The sequence below is a fragment of the Salmo trutta genome, chromosome 26, assembly GCF_901001165.1.
Source record: "Salmo trutta chromosome 26, fSalTru1.1, whole genome shotgun sequence".
NCBI lineage: Eukaryota > Metazoa > Chordata > Actinopteri > Salmoniformes > Salmonidae > Salmo > Salmo trutta.
Window position 1 is genome coordinate 26,646,597 of NC_042982.1, and position 19,113 is coordinate 26,665,709.

The 19,113-nt window shown below is 43.8% G+C and overlaps 2 protein-coding genes across 3 annotated transcripts in view; one reads left to right on the forward strand and one right to left on the reverse strand.

Annotated features, from left to right (window-relative positions):
* The window catches only part of LOC115163549 (beta-galactosidase-1-like protein 2), a 24,326-nt gene extending 20,646 nt beyond the window's left edge, over positions 1 to 3,680 (forward strand). Inside the window, exons 13-19 of the mRNA XM_029715541.1 lie at positions 73 to 219; positions 849 to 920; positions 1,556 to 1,634; positions 1,806 to 1,893; positions 2,323 to 2,437; positions 2,656 to 2,772; positions 3,053 to 3,680. Coding sequence (XP_029571401.1) covers positions 73 to 219; positions 849 to 920; positions 1,556 to 1,634; positions 1,806 to 1,893; positions 2,323 to 2,437; positions 2,656 to 2,772; positions 3,053 to 3,139 — 705 coding nt within the window. The 3' untranslated portion in view covers positions 3,140 to 3,680. The remainder of the gene's footprint in view (positions 1 to 72; positions 220 to 848; positions 921 to 1,555; positions 1,635 to 1,805; positions 1,894 to 2,322; positions 2,438 to 2,655; positions 2,773 to 3,052) is intronic.
* Positions 3,681 to 3,683: 3 nt separating this feature from the next.
* LOC115163551 (galactosylgalactosylxylosylprotein 3-beta-glucuronosyltransferase 1) overlaps positions 3,684 to 19,113 on the reverse strand; it is a 111,589-nt gene continuing 96,159 nt past the window's right edge. Inside the window, exons 3-9 of one of the 2 annotated variants that reach the window (XM_029715543.1) lie at positions 17,190 to 17,350; positions 16,377 to 16,519; positions 13,637 to 13,708; positions 13,027 to 13,538; positions 8,370 to 8,666; positions 7,099 to 7,205; positions 3,684 to 6,833 (exon numbers count right to left, since the gene is read on the reverse strand). In XM_029715543.1, coding sequence (XP_029571403.1) covers positions 7,119 to 7,205; positions 8,370 to 8,666; positions 13,027 to 13,538; positions 13,637 to 13,708; positions 16,377 to 16,488 — 1,080 coding nt within the window. In that variant the 5' untranslated portion in view covers positions 16,489 to 16,519; positions 17,190 to 17,350 and the 3' untranslated portion in view covers positions 3,684 to 6,833; positions 7,099 to 7,118. The remainder of the gene's footprint in view (positions 6,834 to 7,098; positions 7,206 to 8,369; positions 8,667 to 13,026; positions 13,539 to 13,636; positions 13,709 to 16,376; positions 16,520 to 17,189; positions 17,351 to 19,113) is intronic. The other variant, XM_029715544.1, reaches the window with a different exon arrangement.

Sequence of the window (19,113 nt, forward strand, 5' to 3'; positions counted from 1 at the left end):
TGTCACTGTATCATATAATATATAATCATGTCAGATTAGATAGGATGTTGTTCTTGTTATGTCCTGGTGTAGCCCTTGAAGTCAGAGAAACCAGTCAACATGGAGAACCTTCCTGTCAACAATAACAATGGTCAGTCCAACGGCTACACTCTGTATGAGACCATAATCCACAGCGGAGGCCTTCTGAACTCCATGAACAATGTTAGAGACAGAGCCCTGGTGAGTACAGACAGACACAGCTACATGGCATTATATCATAATTATTTCATGATATTAGCAAATGTCAAGTACCTGTAACAATGCCTCCTAGTAGGAGGGGGGTGTGTAGGAATCAGGAGCAGGAGAGCAGAGAAGTTCCAGTGGCACACAACGTTTAATCAGGCGGTCCCGAAGGCACAATACAAGCAAATGGGAAAACACGCACAAAAGTAGTCGCCACCCACAGGGAATAAATTATGCACATGGAGGAGAAACCTCGACTCCACAAACAAAGTCACGCAAGCACATGGTTAACATTTACCGAAAATATAAACGAAACCCTGTGGTGCAGGCACGCACCCCTTACATGCAAATACACAACAAATAATCCTGCACAAAGCCTAGCCTGCAGCGGGGTGTATATAAACCCACCGAAATCAACTAAACTGAACATAGGTGTGAAAAAATAGACAGACACAAACAAAAAGGAAAATGGGATCGGTGGCAGCTAGTAGGCCGGCGACGACGACCGCCGAGCACCGCCCGAACAGGGAGAGGAGCCACCTTCGGTGGAAGTCGTGACAGTACCCTATGATGCACACCCTATGTCAGTAGATTATTTGTGCTAATAAACTTCTCTTGTCTTCTAGGTGTTTGTGGACAAACTCTTTGTTGGAGTTCTGGACTATAAGACGCTGGAGTGTGCTCTGCCTGATGGAAAGGTATAGTGATAGTGTGTGTTTCGGGCAGCAGGTAGCCTAGTGGAGAGAGTGTTGTGCCAGTAACCGAAAGGTCGCTGGTTTGGATTTCCGAGTTGACAATGTGAAACATCTCTCGATGTGCCTTTGAGCAAGGCACTTAACCCTAATTTGTTCAAGGGGCGCCGTACTACTATGGCTGACTGTAAAACAACACATTTCGCTGCAGCTATCCGGTGTATGTGACAATAACACATATCTTTTAAAGTTGTATTCAGGCTATAGGTATGCTGCTGAGCTGATTTCAAAACTGGCTACTTAATATTCAACACCATGTTAGAGGTGAAAGCTTCTGGTGATGCTGATAAATGCGTTTGTCACTAAGGTGCTAGGATTATGCCAACAGAAAGTTTTCAGACAAATGTTGTTCTAACAAAGAGGAATCACAATCACTAACTTTGCACCTGCCTGTTATTGGAAAACAACTACATGCTACTTTTCTATCACACAGCCACAGATTGGACTTGATCAATTATTATCTGCAGTCCAACTGAAAGCAACATGTTTCCTCTATTGTCTTTATTTAGTCTGCTTTGCATTGTGCACTGTAGATAACACCTCCAATTGTTTCCATATCTTTTATGTACTTTTCATTGAAGGGGGAGAGAACATTGAGTTTACTCGTGGAGAACTCTGGGAGACTGAACTATGGTAAACTCCTAGATGAACAGCGTAAAGGTAATTCAATAGTTTAACCTACTGTATCTGGGTCAGTGATAGCCTTGTGGTTCTATAACTAGACACATCTATTAGTAAATCCTTTCAGAATAGGAGCTCAAAAGCAGCTAATTAACCACTGAATGTAGAAAATCAAAGACCGCCTTATTTCAGCCTTGGCTTATTTTTCAGGTCTTGTCGGAGACATTGAGTTGAACAATACCCCGCTACGAGACTTTATCATTCATAGTCTGGATATGAAGCCTGGCTTTGTAAATAGGTTTGTACTGATCATGTACATCTTTCAATTTCCATCTTCATGTTTATTTGTTCTGTTCTGAGTCTCTGTCATTGCTTGTGCCTAGCTCTGATTCTTTTGAGTTGATTATCTTCTTGGTTCTCACTGAGCATAGGATTACAATGCCAGATTGCAGAAATAACAGCTTTTTCATGTGGTTTCCCAATACCATGTTAAAACCACATTATAATCAACTGGGAAATTAGCGCCGTCTTGAAAATGCTTGCCCACTGAGAACAACACTACATCAAAAGATCAGAAGTCGAATAAAACCATTTACATATCCATGACTGAAGCCATGCCATTGTACACTTTCACAAATGATCTTGTTACATGAATAAATATGACGAGGAATTGTATTAGTCAGTAATTTCCTGTGTTATAATAGGGTGATCTCGTCCCATGTTTCAGACTGAGTGCATCAGGCCAGTGGAACTCTGTTTTCCAGAAGCCTTCCTTTCCAGGGTTTTTCCACGGCAAGCTGTATGTGGGTGGCCATCCCAGAGACACCTTCATCAGACTGCCTGTGAGTAAAGCAGCCCAAAAGGCTCTATGGTTATGGAAGACAGCAACACCTGTCCATACTGTTTATTGATGCATAGTGTAGTAGGCCTATCTCTGGTTTATTCATAGCTAGTGTATTAGGCATCACACATCAGACCAACAAAGTGATGAAAGAAGATCCCAGAGAAACTCTAAACTCTGATTTTCAAGTCACTGATTACAGTGTTTTTTTATCCACAGGGTTGGAGTAAAGGAGTGGTCTTTATCAACGGTCAGAATCTTGGACGCTACTGGTCCATGGGGCCCCAGCAAACCCTCTACCTCCCCGCCCCCTGGCTTAACCGAGGAAACAATCAGGTACTGATGCCGTAACTGTTACTGAAAAATCTCCCTCACCCTCCACAGGAGTTCACTCAGATGCCTCTGTTAGGAACATCACAGGTCAACAATTTTGATATACAGCTATAGCAGCTGAGCCACCCAGTGGGTTTGATGATATTGAACTTGGCAGTGCTTTGCAGGAATAGTCCTCAGACGACTTCTCTTTCCTCTGAACATGTTGTCTCTACACCTCGGCACCATACCGCTGTGTTGACCTCTGCTGTGTTTCAGAGCCTTTTGTTTTTGTTGATCTCAGGTTGTTGTCTTTGAGGAGCAGGAAGCTGATGGTAAAATCCAATTTGCCAGCGAGCCTGACCTTGGAATGACTGTTGACGTACAGTGAGGATGGCCTGGTAGAATGGAGGTATGGTTAGGAGTTCCATCCTCTCACATTTCCACACTCTGCCTGCCATCAGGGACCTAGCTGGATAGCTACTCAGAATCGATGCACATCACTGCACATGGCATTTATTTCCTGTTGGGAAGCCCCAGCCTCTGAAGGATCCAGACTAATTAAGCATCCTACTAGATCTTGCAAACGTAACTGTGCCTTCATTATATTCGATGGGCCACGGCAATATCTGGATTACAATGTACTGCAATATCCGTTTTGTACTTGTTGTTTGTGTATTACCTTTACATACTGTATGTCTATTGTGAGAATTTTGTCAGAGGATACTAATTTGGAGATTTCAGGTATTTTAATGTGTAGGTGTTTGTCCGGATTCAAGGACACATGTACTTTCACTATGTCATTGTATTTTATTTGATTGGACAGCAAATACATAGATTGTGCTTTTGAAATGAACCAGTGACATGTGATGGTGAATTAAACTGAACGATCAGTGCAGTGGAGACTCTCAAATACAAAGACATTCGCCAAGTACTTCACTTTTCAGTTGTTTATTTGTCTTGATAAATGTCATATGGTATCTCTGAGATGGAGTCATGAGGAGAAATGAACAACCTTTAGAGTTACATGCAGAAGAAATGATTCACACAAGGATGGAAGATGACTGTAGATCAAAGTAGGTAAAGGAAGGGGGAGTGTGATTTGCCCTAAGAAAGCATTTAGGGCCTAGTACAATATGAGCTATAACCTTTGTTACATTATGTATGTACCACTACGAAGCTAAACACTGGATAAGGCTGTTCCATTACATTAAAGCCGTTTCTGACTGTCAGAACAGTTTCGCTCGTTGATCCAACTGTGAGAGTGTGAGAAAGCCAGGGATGTAAGGAGAAGTTTGAGTTTTGTACCATCAGAGTACTACACTTAACTTATGATTCTATAAGTGATTACAACAGTGTAGGAGCAAGCTCCATTAAATGTCCAAGAGATGAAATTGCACTTCCATTATGTATAACTCTTAGTGTTGTCTGGGTTCATCTCTACAGGGCTCTCTAGAAAGGCCCTATCATTTTTCCTAAAATCACATGAATGAACACAATCAATTCTAAGAAAGGTCATTAAAAATGAAGGCTATTGATAGCGATTGAAGTCAGAGCAATACAGAATTGATGGAAAATAATGAAACGTTGTGTCTCAGTTTGTTGGTGTTGCCCGCAAACCTAAATGTGACCTCAGAAGAGCTTGTCTGTGTGTGGTTTCCGAACCTCAATGGTTGAGAGGCACCGATGAGAAAAGAAGGTGTTGGGGGCAAACATGGACAAAGAAATGTTCAATTATAATTCAATTTGACAAGAGGACATTCATACTTCAAATAAATACATAAATAAATATATTTCTATTGATTTTCGCATAAATATACAGACTTTACTTGACATTTTGGAGAATGGAAACAGATCAGAAGACATTGATTCTTGCCTAATGATGTTAATGGTACTGCTGTGCAATCCAAAGCCTAAAGATGAGGTCAACATGAACATTAACAGCCACACATGTTGTTTGATCGCAAAACATTTGGTTTGAATTCCTCAATTAAATAATACTATTTAATAGAAATGATCAGAAATGACATGCTGGTGTATCCATTTGAATACCAATACCTGATGAGGGAGCATATTTTGGGGGGAGCTGTATCAGATGGGGGAACAGTACCTGATGGGAAAACCGCATCTGATCTAATACTGCTTTGGATAATTGAATAGGCCATAACTATCCTGGTCATTAATCTCCCTTTTTCATAGTTTGCCATTAGTGTCTTCCCCTACATTTGAGGTATTACTGAAGGATACATTAAGAAATTGAAACGGACATGAAACCTTAATACTGCAAAGGTATAGCTGAGCATGACACCAATTCACTTGTGCTTGTCATTACGTTTTGCCTGCTATTTCTAAGAATTGTCACAAAGTGTGTCGCAAAACTAACTTCAACCCGTATATGGTACAGTTTTGTCAGGGCAAGAAACTAGGACTGAGCATGCATGCATAGAATGGTGTTGCAGACTAGGGTTCTAGCATGGGGTATCTTGCTAGTAATTGTCCAAAGCAGAGGATCTTCTTCTAGTTTTCATGGTATATTTGATTTGCCGCCTTACTCGCTTACTGTTCATAGACCCATTAATGAATGATGGTTGTTTCTTGGAAACATTTTAGCATGATTGTCTGCCTACCGCCGATGAAACTGAGGTTAAGTATACAGTAACATTTCTACACTGCAGTGGGCTTATAGAATATTAGCTGTGATACGAGCGCAAATATCTAACTTATGTAGGCAATACACACTGTGAACATAGATGCTTTTGCACATTTTTGTATATCTCGACTGTCAGTGCCTTTAGCTTAGATAACTTCAATTGCTTTCTGTTGTCCTACTCTACTAGTTAGCTACTGTGGTTATATAAACCAGCATACTATATGGCCATCTGCCAAACTGCTCATCATTGGGTAATGGTAATACTGTAACATATGCACAAAGTTGGGTTACACCTAACGTGGTGATGTGCTGTTATACTGTCCATGGCATGTGATTGAAAAACAGGAGTGAACATGTGCTATGCCAGTTGTCATACATTGAGGTGTTCTTGGCAATGCCTATGTCAATTCTTAGTTTTTATTTTACATTTATATAAATTCAGTTGTTACATTTTATCTGAGAGGACCTTACTATGAGTCATCTAATTGTTCCTGTGTTAAATTAGTATGTACACGTGTTTCCACTTAGGAACACAGTCACTAGTGCTTTTAAGTGCTAAGTTAAGTTTTGGGACTTTGACCTGTAATATTGTGTCTCCCAAGAGTTAGGAGCCCATCTTGATGTCAGTTATTTCAAGTGAATAGCTTCAGTACACACTGAATTACATGTCTGAGAATGACACTGAAAATGGATGGTTCCCCAGCTTTAGCTTTCAAAATGGAGGCAAGAGTCAGTCAGTAGTATTGAACTAGCAAGAAAATGCATGTAAACACAAAAAACTAGCAAATTAAATAAAAGCAGAAATAGTTTTACTTATACAAAAAGGACATTCCTTCCCTTTTTGAACTTTCAGTGTTTGCTGAAGTAGAATTGATCTTCTGAGAGATGACTTGTTCGGATTCTCCATGATTGTTCTGTCTGAAGATGTGGAGGCCATTTCAGTACATGTCTATTAAAGGTCTCTTACAGACCCTACTAAGATCTCAGGATCTCATCCCCTGCCCTGTAGATCCATGTCTATAGAGGGAAAGACAATGGATATCTCATTAGCCTGTTCTCATTGGCTGCCTAACTCCCTCTCTCCCTGCAATGTTTGTGTTGTGCTGTCTCGTGTTAGGACACTACAGACGCAGTATGGTGCCATGCAGGTTCAGAGAGCATTGATCTCCCGTTGATCCTTAATCGCTCAGCTCTCACCGTCTGCTTCATGTTGGTGCTGCTGGCAACATTTAACCTGATAAATATTGCCATTTTGTACTAATCTGTGCTTTAATATGATACATTTGTAATCCCAATATTAAAAGTGTTTAGTTTCAGTCAAGGGGATTAGGATTTGGCCCCCGAGGCAGTCTTTTCTGAAATTATTAAGACACGAACACTGTTTGCACTGGGAGATGGCCTCTTTTTCTTCTCAAGGTCCATATTAGACAACCACCTGGAACAGAGAGCAGGGACTCACTGAGAAATTACACACATTCATAATGAAGTCAATTTGCAGTACAGATCAATATAGTTGTAATAACTCTTTTAGCCCAAAAATGTGGGTGTCTGTAAAAGCAATGGATAATTTAAACAATATCCCGAAATGTGCTTATCACTGGTATACCATTTCCCTGTTCGCCAAAGGTCATCAAAATATTTGTATATAAATTAGTAAAATAAGTCTGAGATGTGAATAATTGAATAATTTCTCTCTTTACCATCGCCCGAGGAGACAACGTCAAATCTCCACGTTGGGGTCTGTAAATCCTTTCTTTCCCTCATTTACAAGGACAGGCTTTTCCGTCCTAGTGTGCCAAACGAGAATCTGTAGAGAAATATCAGAGAGAAGAATCAGCATCAGGCAGCACTCTCACGATGGAACACACACCCATCTACTCCTCCTCTCTCCTCTCCTCTCTGCATGGGCGGTGGTGATGTTCTTCTGAGCATCTACTCCTAGATATAGCAACAAGAGCACTACAGATGGTACAATAGGAAACCTATATATAAGAATGTACTCCTGCGTGTCAGCTCGACCTTGTTCAACGTTATATGATAGTGAATAGAAAGTGCTGCCGTAGTGGAAAAATAAAACTTGCTCTTCTTTTTTGCTCTTTGTAAGTGATGCAGCTCAGTTATTTTGGGTACGTCACGTACCGGTAACTATAGCCCCAATCAAGCCTTTGGAGTGGGATGATTTGGCTCTGGAGACCGGACTCACATCCAGGAGAGTGATGGTGGAAATGAATCGACGTATAGAGCTCATTTTCTTCCCCTCAGTCTCTGAGCAGCCCTACCTTTCATCTCCTCCACCTCAGTAATGAATTATGCATGGGGCGTGTTTGAGCTGCCTCCACCAGGAGCCGACACCCAGGTGTAGATGAGGTTAATAGTCACACTTGCGTCTGAAGAGGTAGATTATAAGGAGGAGAGTTGCCGGAGCACGACTCATCCCCCATCCCTCGCCCTGTGCTCATCTGGGCTGAATGCATGCTAGGATGCCCCCCCCCCCTTTTCATCTACTCCCCTCCAGGAGTCCTGAATATAATCAGGCTGAATATCCCATTATGTGAGTGTGAGTGGTGGTGGGCTAAGGCCCCTGGGTGACTCCTCTCTGCCCAGGGAGAGGCTTAGCAGCTGGGGCTAGGGCCAGGCAGGGAACAGCGAGGCCGGAGATGAAGTGGGCATGAAACACCACACAGTGCCCTGAAGCCGTTTACAATCACACCCACTATGTGAGGGGAGCCTGCCAGTTACCTAATCGATCCGCTGACATTTTTAGCACCTGGTTATATATGAAGTTGTTTTGAAGAGAGTGAACCTGCCACTGCCTCTGCACTAAAGTTGGATCCACAAGAGGATCATCAGAGTATGGATTTCACATTTGCCTGACATTATATAAAATACCAACAGGTAAAATTATTATATTCTGGTGTAAAATGACAGAGTATAACATGCAAAAATAAAGCATCTATTTTGCTCTATCTACCTTAGTGCAATTAGATGCTTTGGGCTCCAGGTCGTTGAGTGTGACCAGCTCCCGGAGCAGGCTGCTCTCCTGGTAGCCTCCCTTTACTCCCCGCAGCTTGAAGTAGGCCTGGGGCTTGAAGAGGATGAGCCGCAGGTTGATGGCGAAGCCCGCCATGTCGATGGCAAAGGGCCGGTGAGGGTCAAATACAGTTTTCCAACCGTACACCTTGCCTGCTGCGTTGACCTTGGGCGACTCGTAGCGCAGACCACCTACAAAGGCCACAGGCCATACAGATACCTTCCTTGTTGACCTCATCTGGATAGAGAAGAAGAGAGGACAGAAAGAGTTAAGCATCTTTGCACTGTTTGTATTTTTAATGAACAGGATCAGTGTATCAGTGTCTATATGAGATGTGCCCACAAGGCAAGATACATTAATTACAGCAGACAATAGTTTTCATTCCAAACAATGATACAAATCGAGCCAGAAAATCTGAAAGCTATGGTGTGTATGTTGCATGTATCACAGAAGCCTTGCAGGGCCACCGTGATGGACCCAGCCTAAGAAGAGTAAACGTGGACAGAGCTAAGTGGGTTTGAGGACCAGGTCCATTATAGAGAGTGGATTGGGAGAAGAAGAGCAGGTTGGTTGAGGAGATGCTTGAAAGGTGCCGAGCCTCTTCCGTTCCTCAGAGGCTCAGGTTTGTCCTTTAATCTTCCAGTATCAAACGATCTCCCGGCCGCCCGCTCTTTGTCGACTGTGTTTCTGCACCTCTAGCAGCGAAAGAGAGCCGCCCAAATCATGAAAGGAAGTGTTCTAATGAGGAGGGCTGAACTGTTGAGTAATTTATCCACACTCAATGCAGTAGCAATAATAAAGGTGCTGGTGTACTGTTGTGGAAGTGCTTTTTAAATGAGGTGTTTAGCGGGGAGAGGAGATGTGTGTGTGTGTGTATGTGCTGGGTGGGACAACATTCTGGAAACGGGGCTCGCTCTGTGTGTGTCCCAGTATTCTAGCCGTATCTGATGATAACCCACCAGCCCAGGGGATCAGAGAGGAGACGTGTGTGTGAGAACAGGATGGAGGAGGCCCGGGTTTATGAGTGCAGTTTGGAAACACATCTGGGCCACCGAGACCAGGACTTTGCCAGGCTAGCCACCCAAATAACATTTTGTATGATAGGGATGACATCACCCTCTCCCAAGGGTCACGTGATTTTTGTACATAAGAAAACTGACCTTTATCACAAGTTTAGATCATGCGTCTTTCCTACGAGTGAAATAGTTGTTTTCCTCAATGGTTTGGTTCTGGAATGAAACTGGCTCTAGCATCGTCAAGGGGGTTTCCCCTCTTCCTCCATGCTACAATGTGAAAATGAATGTTTCCAATGCTGCCACTGACGGGAATCATTGCTAAAGCAGTACCCCGTCTCTCCTCTGTTTAGAGCTGAGCAAGTGAAAATGCCATAAAGTGCTGCCAAATTTTCGTGGATTTTAAGTGTTTGTGCTAAGTTTCCTCTCTCTCTCTCTCTCTCTCTCTCTCTCTCTCTCTCTCTCTCTCTCTCTCTGTGTCTCTGTCTCTCTCTGTGTCTCTGTCTCTCTCTGTGTGTGTAAGCTATGTTTCCTTTACTTGGGGGAGGCCCACAGAGACAGCCTGCCTATGTTCTTGAAGTCAGAGCACAACAAAGGGAACTAATCCCAAACTCTCCAGGTGTATTAATCAATCTGAAGCGGAGGAGATGGAGATCTGAGCTGATTCACAGAGGCTCTAAAGTGAGTTGTCATCAGAATAGGCTGATACTGCTATCGGGTGATTATACTGCTATAGGTTGATTATCTCTCTTTAATACATGGAATTGGTGGCTTAGTCCATAGAGAACACAGTAGAAAATGGTTAGTTCAACTCCTTAATGTGGCCCATTTTCATCAGTACACCACATGATACCTAAACCAGAAGCAATATCATTCTATTTACCTTTTATATCAAATACGTATTTGATCATTTTAAAAAGTATTCAATTTAGGTGATATTCTATTCTAAGTGATCTGGTTCACAATGTTGAATGTGGATGCTGACGGGGAATAGAGAAGGATAGATATGATAAAAATAGAGAGGAAGGCGCTGCCTGTAAATACTCCTTGTGGCTTTGGAAAGGCAACATAAGCATTTTTTTATGAAAGCTTAATAATTAATGCACCCCTTTACAGTGATGAAGTTTAACTATGGCAGATGCATATTTCATGAGCTACACTACATGACCAAAAGTATGTGGACACCTGCTCATCGAACATCTCATTCCAAAATCATGGGCATTATTATGGAGTTGGTCCCACCTTTGCTGATATTATAGCCTCCACTCTTCTGGGAAGGCTTTCCAATAGATGTTGGAACATTGCTGTGGGGACTTGCTTCCATTTAGCCACAAGAGCATTAGTGAGGTCAGGCACTGATGTTGGGCGATTAGGCCTGACTCGCAGTCTGCGTTCCAATTCATCCCAAAGGTGTTCGATGGGGTTGAGGTCAGGGCTCTGTGAAAAACAGCCCCAGACCATTATTCCTCCTCCACCAAACTTTACCGTTGGCACTATGCATTGGGGCAGGTAGCGTTCTCCTGGCACCCACTAAACCCAGATTTGTCTGTCGGACTGCCAGATGGTGGATCATGATTCATCACACCAGAGAACGCGTTTCCACTGCTCCAGAGTCCAGTGGAGGCGAGCTTTACACCACTCCAGCCGGTGTACTTGGCATCGCGCATGGTGATCTTAGGCTTGTGTGCGGCTGCTCGGCCATGGAAACCCATTTCATGAAGCTCCAGACGAACAGTTCTTGTGCTGATGTTGCTTCCAGAGGCAGTTTGGAACTTGGTAGTGAGTGTTGCAACCGAGGACAGCCGAGTTTTACGCTCTACGAGCTTCAGCACTCGGTGGTCCCATTCTGTGAGCTTGTGTGGCCTACCACTTCGTGGCTGAGCTGTTGTTGCTCCTAGACGTTTCCACTTCACAATAACAGCAATTACAGTTGATCGGGCAGCTCTAGCAGGGCAGAAATTTGACGAGCTGACTTGTTGGAAAGGTGGCATCCCATGACAGTGCCACGTTGAATGTCACTGAGCTCGTCAGTAAGGCCATTCTACTCCCAATGTTTGTCTATGGAGATTGCATGACGGTGTGCTCAGTTTTATGCACCTGTCAGCAACGGGTGTGGCTAAAATAACCGAATCCACTCATTTGAATCCACTCATATACTTTTGTGTATATATAGCGTATTTTACTTTTCACAATTTACAGCAGTCTCTACCCATGTCTCTCGACATGGAATGTTTCTCATGGTTTGGTCTGGACTTAAAACGGGGTGTAGAGAAACACAATTTTTCACCTGCTCTGGGTGAGAGAATCTGCTTAATGTGATGTAATGGAGCAACAACAGAAGGTTAGGTTGGCCATTACAGTTCCTTGCTGTACGTATTTGATTCAGCAGTTGTTTTTGTAACCTGTTGTATTATTGTATTACTGACAACTCTGGGCAAGAGTTCATGACATTACACTCTTAGAAAAAAGGGTTCCAAAAGGGTTCTTCAGCTGTCAGCATAAGATAACCCTTTTTGATTCAACGTAGAACCCTTTTTGGTTCCAGGCAGAACTCTTTTGGGTTCCATGGAAAACCCTTTGAGGAAAGGGCTCTATGTGTAACCCAACAGGGTTCTACCTGGAATCAAAAGAGTTCTTTCTGGAACCAAAAAGGGTTCTTCAAAGGGTTCTCATATGGGGACAGCAGAAGAACCCTTTTAGGTTCTGGATAGCATCTATTTTATATGAGTGTATGAATGAATGAATTTGTACCAGTTTTCATATTTCAAATGTCAGGTCAAGCTGAACAAGCTGGCATCTTTCCATTCAGGTTAATTCAAGTCCAGATCACAACAACATGACATATCTAACTGCAATCTCTTAGATGGATGTCTACTTTCAACCTCTTCACATGTAGCTGTTATAGCCATCCCCTCCATGACTTACACCTGTTAGCAGGTCGATGAGAATGGTCTGATATTTACTGCTCTGTCAGTTGGGTCGGAGTGGTTTCTCACTGACTCTCTCTATCGGTCAGCCCAGAGGCAGCTAGCTCAAGCTCAGCCCTATAGGTTGTTACTCTCCCCTATAAAGAGCGCTGGTGCTGGGTGTAAGTGATGGAAGGATTCTAGGGAGAGGGAGAGCACTCTGCCTGATTTCCAGGGAAAGGTAATAACCGGCACATCGATACGGATCGCACCATTTACAACCTGCCCCCTTCACACTAACAAGACCTGAGGCTAATGCCTCAGGGCCTAACAGCATCCATTCAAACCAATCTGTCTTGAGTCAAAATGGATGGCCTGAGGCACTGATTACCAAGTTCAAACTTATCCTCGGACCACTGTTGTTGGCAATGGGAATCAAAATATTTCACGTAATAACCACAATATATTACTACTGTACTAGGAGTAGGAGTAGCCACCATTCATGTTAAAATAAATTAGATGAATTCTTAAATTAAATTAGGAGCCGTGTAAAACGACAAAACTATGTACATTATGTGCCGTTAACTCCCCACTACCATTATATTCAGTGACACTAAAGTGAATCTAGTGGACCGTATGTGGCCATGAGATGCCAGTGCGCCCCAGGACTGTACTGACCTCTTCAAACAGCTCCAGGCTATAGGTGTTGTCGTCATCAGCGAAGTAGACAATGCCCGCCTGGCTGCTGTTGGAGTTGAAGGTCTCTCTGAGCCAGCGCAGCGCCAGGTTCCTCTGCATGGTGCCCCGGGGTATCCTGGGATCCCGCGTGTCCGCACGCAGCTTATAGTTCCTGGGAGTCTCCACGTTCAGGTGGGTGTAGTTGAGACCGGTTTCCCGGAGCATGCGTGTAACGAGAGGGGTCCTCCTCTGAGAGTCCTCCACCAGGATCCAGTGCAGGTTGGCCACGTGGAGGAAGGTGTTGGCCAGCCGTGTCAGCTCTGCCTTCTGGACTGGGCGGCTGTAGGTGGGGGTGATTATGTGGATGGTGGGCAGCACGTCGGACCATGGTGGCGGCCGCGTGTACACGTACTCCGTCCTCACCACCTCCACTATGTCCTTATCAGAGGAGCAGTACTCCTTAGAGTCGCTGGCCTGGCCCGCCTCCCTCCGCCCTCTGTCGGCTCCGTCATCTGCAGGGGAACAGGAAGACATGTAAGGCATTAGCACGCCCCGGGAGCGGGGTCGCCCGCTGTATAATCTCAGGTGACACAATGCAAGAGGCAAGTACCTGCGAGTCGGTGTCGATGGACTGCAAGCCTCTCTGGTATGATAAAGATCTCTTTTACTAGGTGGTGACAGGCTGCAAAAAGCGAAAGCAGGCAGCGTGAGGTGAGCGGACATCATGGCTACAGTTTGGTTAGGGCAGCGGCTCACCTGGCTGCCCCTACTCATTCAGCTGGAACAGCCGTGGCAGGGACAGGGTCTATTCCAGTAGTGGAGATATGATTATGTGGCCCCCAAAGCCCTCTATGATGGATAGAATATCATTATTGGATCATTAACATAGTTAATTTCTCCCCACATTGTTCCATAGCTAATGGCAATCTTTATCGGTGCTCAGTTAGAGTGGAGGATCCTCTTTCAGACATAAAAATGGTATTTCTGCGTCACACAGCAGATTAACACAATCTCCTGATGGCCAGATGTTCTGCGGTGGCTGACAGAAAGTAATCTGGCAACCCCCTGCTCCTTTTAAGACCAAACAAAGAGAAGGCTGCAGATGATTTGTGGAAACCTGCCTATATTACCTTGATGGCAAATGGAAAGAGACAACGAACGCTATTGATTTACTGTCACCTTAAAGGCCCAGTGCTGTCAAAAATAAAGGCCAGTACATCAGGAGATGTGGAGGAGGCCATAGGAGGGCAACAACCCAGCAGCAGGACCTCTACCTCCGCCTTTGTGCAAGGAGGAGCAGGAGGAGCACTGCCAGAGCCCTGCAAAATGACCTCCAGCAGGCCACAAATGTGCATGTGTTTGCTCAAACTATTAGAAACAGACTCCATGAGGGTGGTATGAGGGCCCGATGTCCAGAGGTGGGGGTTGTGCTTACAGCCCAACACCGTGCAGGACGTTTGGCATTTGTCAGAGAACACCAAGATTGGCAAATTCGCCACTGGCGCCCTGTGCTCTTCACAGATGAAAGCAGGTTCACACTGAGCACGTGACAGACGTGACAGAGTCTGGAGACGCCGTGGAGAACGTTCTGCTGCCTGCAACATCCTCCAGCATGACCGGTTTGGTGGTGGGTCAGTCATGGTGTGGGGTGGCATTTCTTTGGGGGGCCGCACAGCCCTCCATGTGCTCGCCAGAGGTAGCCTGACTGCCATTAGGTACCGAGATGAGATCCTCAGACCCCTTGTGAGACCATATGCTGGTGCGGTTGGCCCTGGGTTCCTCCTAATGCAAGACAATGCTAGACCTCATGTGGCTGGAGTGTGTCAGCAGTTCCTGCAAGAGGAAGGCATTGATGCTATGGACTGGCCCGCCCGTTCCCCAGACCTGAATCCAATTGAGCACATCTGGGACATCATGTCTCGCTCCATCCACCAACGCCACGTTGCACCACAGATTGTCCAGGAGTTGGCGGATGCTTTAGTCCAAGTCTGGGAGGAGATCCCTCAGGAGACCATCCGCCACATCATCAGGAGCATGCCCAGGCGTTGTAGGGAGGTCATACAGGCACGTGGAGGCCACACACACTACTGAGCCTCATTTTGACTTGTTTTAAGGACATTACATCAAAAATGGATCAGCCTGTAGTGTGATTTTCCACTTTAATTTTGAGTGTGACTCCAAATCCAGACCTCCATGGGTTGATAAATTGGATTTCCATTGATTATTTTTGTGTGATTTTGTTGTCAGCACATTCAACTATGTAAAGAAAAACGTATTTAATAAGATTATTTATTTCATTCAGATCTAGGATGTGTTGTCTAAGTGTTCCCTTTATTATTTTGAGCAGTATATATATATATATATTGCCACACTGAGGTTGGTATAATACTGTGACATTGTGAAAATTATGCTAATGCTGTTTTAGTGTAAGAGCAGTTTGAAAAAAAACTGATATTTTGGCCTACCTGGCAACATCACCAGGCGGTATAAGTTAATAGACCAATAACAAAGAGTTTCAAACCTCTGCCAAAAACAGCTAGCTTTCAGGTTACATATCCCTCCCATTAGGTTCATCCAATTAGGCCCCTCACTCAGACCACTCCCAGACAGTCCTAGCAAAATTCTTGCTTGAGATATTGCTATTTTTGTTTCTTTTTGACAATTTTAATTGAAAAAAATCATTGTTACCCATAAATAATTTGATATTGAGATAAAAACAGCTGCATTGGACCTTTTTAATATGGTTCTGTTCACCAGACAGAGTACTGTACTCACACTGTTGGTTTATTATGGTCAATTAGGGTCATATTTTTTTTGGGGGGGGGGGTTCATAATGTGAGAGTGTGGTAACATCTCAGGCTTGTGTACAGTATGTGGAAGCCGCACAACACATTGACTCAGGAGATTCAATAAAGCCTGCCTGGAAGCTATTAGGGAACAGTGATTATTATTTCAGATGCTGATTAAAGGGCATTAGAAATTAATTTAGTCTCCTTTTGATTTGAAAAGTCTGCTACATTTTAACTGCTAAATAGATTAGCCGAATGACTGCTGAAGAAGACCATAGCACCAAGCACAAGCTGCAGATGGGGCTGTGTGAATCAAAGGACACTTACCAAGAAGTGTATTTTTGATAGCCTTAACTGGACAAATTACCTATGTTACAGTCTGATAATGCACACCACCACATAGGGATCTGTAATAGACCCTGTGGAAGGCATGTGTTGTACTGTATGTACTGTACATGATATTCTGTAACTGGGCATGTGACCTGATTGGATTGGATGAATTGGCTGTTGCATATTTCTACACCATTCAACAGAGGACCTATGAGAAAGTGGAGGATGTACCCTTGTGGATGGCGAGGAGCGGAGCGATTGCGCTTTGGTGCCAAACGGTGATCAGCAGAGTCCACGGTAACACTATCAACACAATGGCAAGAATGTCTCTTCTCTTCGGCATCTCCAGGATTGGTTTTATGTCTCTTCATTACCTGCCAGGAGAGAGGAGGAGCGACAAACATCAGCAACAAAGGCCTCTAGCTAAATTATCCTCTCTGAATTTTATTTCAAAATGACAAGATGTGGTGGGTTGGCTGAGAGAACCACTGACTTTTTCTACCCTGAGGAAGGTGACAGTCTTTTAGCACAGCGATATAATACCACGTCAATTCTGTTTATCTTCCCGGCGTATAAATACTCCATTTATACACATGCTGTCAGGCAGAAGGCTTAATTTCCAAAGTGTGAATGCATCTGACACAACATAAGCCCCATAAAAGGCTTCCACTGATAAAGAAATGGGTCAAGAAGAGTTTTAAGCAGTTTTTTTCTGCCTCAGTGGAGAGCAGGCAGAGGGAAGTCCTCAGAGGAAATTGCCATTGTTGCGCTGCCTGAGTATCTAGAACTGTATACAGACAGGCACTATGTGGAACAAATCATTTTGCCCCTTTTGAATATGCACATTTCATTGCTTTGGAATATCAGTGATTAGACTGATGGATCAATGTGTTTGTGCTGTGGAAGGCATCCGTGCTGTGAGACTACTATGGTATCATGCACTCATTAAAGCCTATCATAAGCTGACCTATGGCCATATTACAATGGCTGAATGTATTGTGCTAAACATGTTGATGAGTATGGTAAATGACTATGATTCCTCACCCACGGTTAGAACTGGATCACGGCACCATCAATGGTGCATCTGGAGGAGCCAGGCCCACACAGCGCAGCAGCAGCACGTCTAGCAGAGTGGTGTGATCGTCCACGACATCTCAACCAGCCATGCCTCCTCCTCACACACCCAGGAAACACCACCCGGAGACCTGGATGGAAAACAACCGGTCAGGGCTTAGTCACCGCATTATGTCATCAGTCAGTCACATTATAGGAAGACATGACATCAGTCACATTAGGATGCCATTCAGACCAAACCCTTCCGGAAACACAGCCCCATGTTTACCAGCACTCCAAAGATGACAACATCAACTCAGTGAGCTTCATTCTTGTGTCAACTCTAGGAGTCAATGACTGTACTCAAGTATCGGAAAAGGTTGCCTAGCAATCTACCTAAACTGCATGTGCATCCACAATGTAATGTCCCTGTCTCAACCATCACAGAACTACCATTCAAGAGCAGGAGCAGCGGAGGACTACAGTACAGAACTCCAATTAGGGCTAACGTCATTCCACACTGGGCAAAAACTGGTTGAATCATCATTGTTTCCATGTCAGGGCTCCCCAACTAGCAGGCCCGGGCCCAGGTTTTAACCCCCCACTCCCCCTCCAAGTTTTCAGAGAAAAAAGCAACTCATTTTAATTGTTGGACATAAACACCTGTCAAAACACCAGGAAATCAACTCCATGTGATTTACATTTTGGAAATCTGTTTCCAAGTATTCCCAAGCATAATAGAGAAATATGTGATCGTATACAAATATAAGCAAGGTTTGAAAGAATTATGTTTTAGTCAAATATTATATCTGCTTGGGCTTCTTGCGGTCAATTTGCAGTCTGCAGATTATTTGTGTGATTATGTCACTGACCCCCAACCATCAACTCAAGAAAATAATCGTCCAGTGGCTGAATCTAGTTGAGGATCCCTGATCTATGTGATGATGTTGAATCAACGTGGAAAACTTATGGGATTTGCAAAAAGCTATCAACGTCAAGGCATTTCTATTTTTTTTCACCTAAATTTGAACCTAAATCCAATGACAGGTAACAATTTTTGTTGATTTCACAGTGAATTCAGGTTAGTTGACAACTCAACCAAATGTAAATCAAAACTAGACGTTGAACTGACGTCCAGTGGGTCCTGTTTACAGAAGGAATCTGTGGCAGTGACAGGTTGTTTTCATTTCTCCCTAAGATGTGGATACTGGGAGAAGAGCATACAGCCACTTCTCTTGCCAAGAGTCTGATGCTGTGGATGGAGAATGGTGATGTTATGAAACAATTAGCATCCTATCTCGTCCAAAAGCATGGGAATGAACGAATGCCACGGTGAGCCAGGATGTCTGTGTATGCTGCAGCTCAGATATTGGTCGGCTGCAGATCGACTGGGTGTATATTTTTAGACACTTTGTGATGGAAGATCAAATGTACTGCGAAGATGTTTCTTTTATCTTCTTCAGAGCGAACAACAGGGGCCCAGTCTTTTATTGAGGCTTAGTATAAATGCAAATTGCCTCTGACCTGGTAATTCGGTAGGGAGTGTATTTGCTTGAAATGCACAAGATTTCTAAACAATCTCTCCTCACAACGACCAAGCTCGTCCAATTTACAGAATGTTTTCTGAGAATTCAGACCAAGCAGATGAAAGCATGACAATCAGGAACACTATTTTGAATGGACTGACAGGAAGTGGAACAGATGGAGAATACCGCACTGTATTGACAAAAATATCCGTGCTTGCTTCTATCATCACTGCATCCATGCTCACAAAGCACAGTGATGTAGGTTACATGTTTCTCAATGGGAGTGCTGCAAGAGAACGTTCCCTTTCTTCAGCTCAACACATTGTGATGGATCAGAATAAGACAAACAACCTGGACATTGTACAGCACAACAATCTGTCAACATTTCA